Source organism: Carlito syrichta, unplaced genomic scaffold (genome assembly GCF_000164805.1).
Source record: "Carlito syrichta isolate Samal-C Ts95f unplaced genomic scaffold, Tarsius_syrichta-2.0.1 Scaffold98146, whole genome shotgun sequence".
Lineage (NCBI taxonomy): Eukaryota > Metazoa > Chordata > Mammalia > Primates > Tarsiidae > Carlito > Carlito syrichta.
Genome location: NW_007042242.1, coordinates 46457 through 55134, shown reverse-complemented (window position 1 = coordinate 55134; position 8678 = coordinate 46457). Strand labels below are relative to the sequence as shown.

Here is an 8678-nt window from a genome sequence, read left to right as displayed (position 1 = left end):
GAGACCCACCTGGGCAACTTGGTGAGACCTCATCTCTACAATAAATCAACAAAAATTAGCCGGGTGTGGTAGCGCGCGCCTGTAGTTCCAGCTACTTGGAAGGCTGAGGCGGAAGGATCGTCTGAGCCCGGCAGGTCGAGGCTGCGGTGGCTGGGAGCGGCCACTGCACTCCAGTCTGGGCGACAGAGTGAGACTCCAACTCAAAAAAAAAAATTACACCAATAATATTAATGAAAATACAATTATCAAGCACAGGTATCCATCTGGACACGTCACACCTGAACTTCTCCCTACCCCTCTTTAAGTATTATCTATATCTAATTTTACATGGGTGGTGAGCCATGGCACAGACATCCTTTTGTAGTAAGAGGAGATCTAAATTGCTTTTATTTAACACCTTGATGATCTCATTAATACAGGAATGCTAGGCCACATTTATTTTTTTCAGTATATATTCATATTTATAAGTAGATAAACACTTAAACTGTCACTTTATACCCAATTTTTAATTCTCAAAACAATATTACTAAGCAGCCACTACTTTTATAACTGTACAAAATGAGGAGTTTGAGGTTCGGGTTATATACGGTCATGAAGGTAATAAGAAATAAAGCTAAAATCACATCAAGTTTGTCTCACTCTAAAGTCCATGATATTTCCTCAATATGAATGCTTCTCAAACGTCGGTCATTTGCACACCATTTCAAAAAGTCCGCCATATACAATCAACACCATAAAGTTTTTCTTTCATAAACATGTTTTCATTTTTACTGGTGGTTGCCTTTTTTTCTCAAAGAGGGTCTCTACATAGAGATGGACAAAGCTAGCATTTGCTGCAAATTTATAATTGTGCCAGTCTCTGTAAAAGATGGTCTATGTCCGTAGTTCTCAAAGTATGACTCCCAAATAAGAAGCTTCAGTATTACCCAGGACATTGTTAGAAATACAACTGCTAAGCCCAGCTTCAGACCTGATGAATAAGAAATTCTGAGAAGCCGGGCTTGGTGGCTCAGCCTATAATCCCACGCTTTTGGGAGGCTGAGGTGAGTGGATTGCCTGAGCCCGCGGGTTTGAGACATGCCTAGGCAGCGAGACCTCATCTCTACAATAAATCAAAAAATCAGCCAGGCGTGGTAGCGCATGCCTGTAATTCCGGCTACTTGGAAGGCTGAGGCGGAAGGATCGCCGGAGCCCGGCAGGTCGAGGCTGTGGTGGCCGGGAGCGGTCACCACACTCCAGTCTGGGTGACAGAGTGAGACTCCAACCCAAAAAAAAAAAAACAAAGAAACTCTGGGGATGGGGCCTAGCAATCTGTGTTTTCACAGGCCCTGCAAGGGCTTCTGAGGCATGCTCAAGTCTAGGAACTCCTATACTATATACATCACCTTATTTAATATTCATAATTTCTGTGGAAACTAAATGCTACTGTATTTAGTATCCCCATCATCACAGATAGGCTATGCATAAACTAAAGCCAGAATCACACAGTTAGCAAATATTGGGAGGAAGACTTAAACCATGTTTGTCTTGCTCCAAAACCCTTATCATAATATGTAGACTCAAAGGAAGATGGAAAGAGATGCTTTTCTATCATGTAAAAAGAAACAGGGGATAGATATTTATGTTAAAGAGATAATTTAGACATTGAGTATATGAAAGGGACCCCCAAAATCTGGAATTATAAAAAATTGTGAGCCGGGCTCGGTGGCTCAGCCTGTAATCCCGTGCCTTTGGGAGGCTGAGGTGAGTGAATTGCCTGAGCCTGCGGGTTCGAGACTCACCTGGGCAGGCAAGACCTCATCTCTACAATAAATTAAAAAAAAAAAAAATTAGCCGGGCGTGGTAGCGCGCGCCTGTAGTTCCAGCTACTTGGAAGGCTGAGGCGGAAGGATGGCCGGAGCCCAGCAGGTCGAGGCTGCGGTGGCCGGGAGCGGCCACTGCACTCTAGTCTGGGCAACAGAGTGAGACTCCCAACTCAAAAAAAAAAAAAATTGTGTATTTATTCTTACATATTTAAAGTTCAGTCACCTTCAAAGTACTCCGCATTTGATGCAATACACCTATCGAGGCGCTTTTTCCACTGTACAAAACTGTTTATTTCTTTTAGAGTCGGAGTCTCACTCTGTTGCCCAGGCTGGAGGGCGGTGGCACACTCACAGCAACCGCAGCCTTGACCTGCTGTGCTCAGGTGATCCTTCCACCTCAGCCTTTCAAGTAGCTGGAACTACCGGCACATGCTACCACACCTGGCTTATTTTTTGATTTATTGTAGAGATGAAGTCTCACCAAGTTGCCCAGACTGGTCTCGAACCCCTGAGCTCAGGCAATCCTCTTGCCTCGGCCTACCAAATTGCTGGGACTTCAGGCTTGAGCCACCACGCCCCCGGCCTCAAAACAGTTTTTGAACTCATCAGTTTTGATGCCTTTTAGTGATTCTGCTGTTTTTTGTTTCACCTCTTTCACATTGGCAAAATGTTTGAGGACTTTTTTTATCCAGGGAAACAAACAAACAAACAAAAGTTGCCTGGGGAGAGATTGGGTGAATAGGGAGGGTGGAGTATGGAGGTCATGCCGTTTTGCATTTAAAAAACTGCTGAACACTCAGTGCAGTGTGGGCAGGTGCACTCATGAATGACGCATCACGAAATGGGCAAACACATCGAAAAAAAACTCCAAACAAAGATTAACTGAAGCCGAACGCAGGTACACTGATTCCGATGGATTCCTAGAACACTTAGCTAGCAGGGGAAGCTCGTACTACAAGCAGTTCACTCTCCCAAAAATAATTTTGTTTTTTGGGGGGGATCTTCCCTTCTATACTGATCATTGTATTATGTACATTGGTATATACATATTATCAATTATATATAGCTTTGATATACAATTAGCATTTTATTGTTTTAAAAAGTCATTACAATGCAATACTATGTTTTGGTTTAAAAAAAAGACAACTGCTGTTTGAAGAATAACTTTATCTTATACAATTGGTAAAGAATGATGGGAGACCAAGTGAGTGGGAAAAATGATCTTGCCAGTTCTAAAGTAGTAGCTATGTTGAGTCCTTTCTGCTGGAATTAAATTCACATTAAGTTCCACTTCGAGAATGTTTTGGATGTTTACCAATCATAATTGTAATTAATGAAATATTCTTATATAACTTAATTCAATTTTTCTTGTCTTTTATAATGTTGTTCTAAAGAGTAGAAATTAAGAGCTAATTAAGAGTAGTTTTCCCAATTGCTTCCTTCTTAGGGTAGGAGGCAAAATATTTGGGTACAGATTACCCAGTGAAGAAATTGATCTCAAATATTACAGCAGAGCCAATGGCTGGAAATTTCACAAATGGCTATAGCTTCAGCACTGTTTAATTATATGAATACCCTAGAACCTGTCTAAGGAGTTCAGCATCTTATGATATAGACTCATCAGTGTCAGTCCTCAAGAGTCAGGATATATTGTAGATTATAAATCATCTCCTGTGATCCTACCTAAATTACTGACCCAGGAAGAGCCTAGAGCCCTTACCAAAGAGTTTTAAAACAAGCCAAACAAGGCCCACATCACTAATGCAATATTTTGAAAATCATGTTCACATTTATGATGTATATTTAATGTTATTTGGCCATATAAAAATATTATTTTAAAACTCTGTGAAGTGGCTAGGAGGTATCTGTTTTATGGAATTTCTCCTTCAATCAGAATTTATCTCCATTCCACAAAACAAATGCCAGTGCAGATTGTCCTCTGACCACAAAAAATAGCATTATTGTAGATCTGAACATCCTGGTGATATTCATTAAGATGAAGATTCTACCAGTCCATCAATTTTTATAATTCTCAGTCATCTGTTCAATCAGCATGACTGAATGCATCCTTTGTGGTTCTGGAAACTGAATTCTAAATCTGGGCTGATGTACAGAGAACACAATACATACTTTTAAAAAGACTGGGACAGATCCAGCCATGCCCAGATTTAAGACCCTGTAACCTTTGTGTAGAGAACACATACTTTCTAAATAGCTCAGTGTTTACATTTGCTCTGAGCTACACCTGGAGAGATGTTTTAAGTTTCTTTCTATTGTCTTTTCTTACTCTTTCATATTCTTATAATCTTCTTTGTATCTAAACCAACAACTAAGAAGCTCTCTAGATCAAATTAAGTCAGAAGAAACCTACAGCATGAACTGTGAGCAGCCCAAGAATGGGACTAACAGCAGGGGTCAGGGTGCCAGGTATGGGGAAGCTCAAACCAGATGCAAGTAAGACAGAAACTAAGTGGAGGCATCTATACACACTGCCCACACACGATGCTTTCTCTTGGCATCAGAATTTGACTGCATTATGGGCCCAGGTTGGCTACCTGGGAACCAGATTTTCTAAAGACGGACTCTATCCCATTAGCATTTTATCTGGAACTCGCTAATTCTACCAGGTCTCTCTCTGTCCATTATTTACTGATATCTTTTGTTGGCCTGGCTGTTGAGGAATGAAATCTTCAAACAATACTTTACTTACTGCTTCTCTAATCCTTACTATCAAAAATGATCCTTTACCACAGACACAGGACACTTTGATGTGTTCCTCCCATCTTCCCATAATTATCCAGCACATACCTGCTCCTCCCAACCCATCCCACAGTCTGCACATCCTCAGATCAGGCGCGTGCATGGTGATAAATGATAGTGTGAAAGTAGTGATAGGGAATACAGAGATGACATCACACTTCTCACCCTTAAGGAGCTCCAATACCAAGGAGGCTGAGTTGAGGAGACAGCCAGTTAACAGGTAATTACAGTTCAATGTTGGCAGCAGTGGCATTGGGTGCAGGAGAACCCAGAGCTGGAGCACCAACTATCTGTGACAGGGCTTCTCAGAGACGGCTTCCAAAGCAGTGACACTCAAGGTGGGCCCGACAGGACGAAGACGAGTTAAATAGAGACGGTCGAAAGAGCATTCCAGGAGTTAACAGGGTTGGCAACAAGGTCATTCTTTATGAGAGGACAGTACGAGAAAACCATTAAGAATTGATGAAAATTAGGGAAGCGTTCCAAGTATGTGCTGGAACAGAAAGTATGAGGCATTGGATAAAAAGAAAAGACGGCTGAGTGGGCGCAATGGCTCACGCGTGTAATCCAGCGCTTTGGGAGGAGCACTTGAGGCCAGGAGTTCGAGGCCAGATGGGCAACAAAGCAAGTCCTCATCTCTGCAAAACTAAAAGATTAGCCAGGCACAGTGTCCTGGGTGGTCCCAGCAACTTGGGAGGCTGAGACAGGAGGATCACTTGAACCCAGGAGGTCGAGGCTGCAGTGAGCCATGATCATGCCACATTCCAGCTTGGGTGATAGAGTGAGATTCCAACTCAAAAAAAAAAAAAAAAAGGAATAAGCTGGCACAAACCATACCAATAAATAAAAACATTATAAAATGCCAGCATAGAATATGTACATGTGTTTAAAATAGGTCTTTGTAAGTAAAGGGTTAACATTCACAGTATGATAAATGTTGGTCCACTCCCCCTCCTACAAGTCTTGGTGACCAGACATTTCATCATATCTGAAAATAAACTATTCATGGGATTGTATATGTCCCTGTCCTCAGCCACCTTGCCCATCCTCTTTCTGCTCCTAAATGTCTGTGACCACTACTGAAGTTTAGTTCTTAGGAATGTCGAGTTATTGACGACCTAACTCTGTCTTACTGCTTTGAGTCTACTTTCAGACATGAAGGTCGCTTCAAACAGCACTCAAAAGCGTGCTAACGATAATGATACTACACATAAGAGCTGGAAGTTATTTCAAGAATGTCAAGCACAGGGTCACTTTCATAGAGGACTGATACCCACAATGATGCTGGCATAATACTGAACACAAGTATACTGGGACATCACCAGAAAGAGGTGCTCTAGGTCACAGCTCACCCTTGGGAAACAATTATGAAAAGAAACCCAGTCCTGAACCCCCAAAAAGGACTTTTGATGCTATTTTCTACCTTGGACCCTGTTTTCATAAGCAACCAAAGACTTGACAGTATAGAAAGCAGGAGGCTGCAAACGAATTCTACTACGAATCTGTAACTTAAAAATTAAGGATTCTCATTGGACCAGCTCAACCCTCTTTCTGTATTTTCAACTCATTGTTAACCCACTCTTCTTAGCTAAAATATCAGGCTTTGTTTGTTGAACTGAAAGGATCTGAGACCTAGCTCCTGTTCAGATCCTAGAGTGGGGACCTTTTGTGAACATCCAAAAAGACTTCCAAGATTCTTAAAACAGCATCCCCTTGCTGGGCGTGGTGGCTCACACCTATAATCCCAGCATTTTGGGAGGCTGAGTCGAGAGGATTCTTTGAGCCCAGGAGTTCAAGACCTACCTGGGCAAAATAGAGACATCATCTCCTCCCCCCAAAAAAGTGCCCCATAACAACTCCATAAACTTCGATCTGCATCAACAGAATAGTGTAAAACATCCCTCTGAAAGAAACATCACCTATTTTAACTCATCAGTTCTGAACGCTTATTTTAAAAGAAATCATTCTCATTATGTTATAGCTGTGCTCATCAAGGACTATGAAAAGTGCTCATTCAATATTATGCAGCCATAAAGAAGGACAAACATATGGACTTCGCAGCAACTTGGATGGATTTGGAGTCGATCATACTTAATGATCTATCACAGAAACCATGGAGTATCGTATGTTCTCACTCTTAAGCGGACCTTGAAAAATTATAATACTATAAGAAAGAGACTGGCAATAGTGGGAAACTGTCAAGGGGAGAGGGAGTGGAACTGGCAGTTGGGGGAAACTACTAGGGGAGGGAAGGCATACCTCATCAACAAGGTTACCTGCATAATCGATGTTTGTATACCCAACCCTGAATTGTACCCCACATCTTTATAATAATAATAAAAAAAAGAAAAGTGCTCATTCAAAAGACTGAACAAAAAGTCAACAACTGTGTGATACATCAAAATGGTTTGGCCAGACTGACCGTAGCTCGGCATTTCTTAGATCACCATATCTCACATACTTATAAGACAGCAAAGCCAGCACTAAAATGTCACACAAAGCAACTAAATGAATAGTTTTTTAAGCACTTAATTATTTTTCAAATAATTTCAAATGAGTCAGTTCTACAGGAGAATAGAATGTTAGCAAACTCCATCTATCAACTAGAAGAAATGGGAATGGACATTGGTACTTACCTGGAATCCGGTTGAGTGTCACCCAGAAATGTTCATCAGGACTATAGGTATCTTTTGACCATTGTAGTAGATCAATGGCCCTTTTGTCATAAAGAACAAAGTTGGCAAACTCTCTGGTAAGGGCCACATAGGCAGTGCCAAAGTAGATGGTCAGCTGATGTGGAGGTGGGCTTTTCAGAATATTAGTATTTTTTACAAAAGAGCCACTTTTGCCTATATGTTCTCGATAGACATATTTAGTCCGCTTAATTGCGTGACCAGGAGGCAGCACCCCTGGGGTAATATTCTTTCCTTTAAATCCTTTGAGATACTGAACTATTTCCCTGTTGGTTTTCAGGGGGAAATCTTGCCCACAGGTGTTGATGACATACTTCCAGGGAACCTCAGAGGTGACAAGATCTTTCAGACAGTTCAGGTCAGCCTGGAGTCTAGAAATTCCTGCGTAAACCACAGACTCTACCTTTGAAGCAATAAAAGCATTTTGGAAGCAACTCAGTAACTGCCACACAGATTCCTTAAATTCAGCTGGGGCTTTCTTGTCCACATGAACACAGTAGACATTTTGGGGCATATATATAGCCCTGAAGAGTCTTTCAAAAGTATAAAATTCCTTATGAATGACCATGACATAGGCCAAAGGGAATGAAACCTCTTCTTCTGACAGGGGACTTGTGATATAGTGATTCTGGACCAGGTAGTCCTGGCAAGAGACACTGCCCAGAAGTGATGACAATGTCTCTTTCCACAAAAAGATTGACTTGTCTTCTAAGACGTGATTACAGGCAGCAATTCTCAAGTACCTTTCGCTGGAGCTGTTCTGCTTCTCGTAACTTTTTGGTGGGCTCAACCGGCTATTGTAGAGTATCACGAGCACAACCACGCTGAGCACAGTGAAAGCAAAAAAGCAATACCTGAAAAAGTTCATTCTTTTCACTTCCCTGAGGAAGGAATCTCTTCTCTTCAGGGATTCAGAGTGATCCTGAAACCACAGGTATGAGAGGTTGAATTGACTTCTCTTGCCAGTCTCAAATTTCGACAGTTTCTCCAGAGGACTGGCTTGCTTTCCCCGACTCCTTTAATCCTCCTGTATTCTCTGCTTCGCTGCCTTATCCATCTTCTCCGGGGCTGGCTGGAGATGTGATATTTTCTAACGTGCTCTGGTCTGCGGTTCTCCTGGGCTGACTGTTTTCAGAGGCTCAGCCCAGCCCAGCCTAGCTCACATAGCCCAGCCCAGCCCAGCCCAGCCCAGCCCAGCCCAGCCCAGCCCATCCCAACCCAGCCTCCGGGAAGCCTCCTCATTTACATACGAAATGCAAGTGGTGGATCTTAGCAAATTACGTTCTGGAATGGAATGACGGGTCCCTTTCACTGGGCCGAGTTTTCTCTTGCTCCGCCACCTCCATTCAATCTATTTCGATGTGATCTCCCTTCTCTTCTCACGCTTTCTTCATTCCTTCTAGAATAAGTGGCTCTTTTT

The 8678-nt window shown here is 42.2% G+C and overlaps 1 protein-coding gene across 1 annotated transcript in view; it reads right to left on the bottom strand.

The window, feature by feature from the left end:
• Nucleotides 1–8341, bottom strand: part of LOC103265522 (N-acetyllactosaminide beta-1,6-N-acetylglucosaminyl-transferase) — a 34610-nt gene extending 26269 nt beyond the window's left edge. Inside the window, exon 1 of the mRNA XM_008063187.2 lies at nt 7202–8341. Coding sequence (XP_008061378.1) covers nt 7202–8126 — 925 coding nt within the window. The 5' untranslated portion in view covers nt 8127–8341. The remainder of the gene's footprint in view (nt 1–7201) is intronic.
• Nucleotides 8342–8678: the final 337 nt, after the last annotated feature.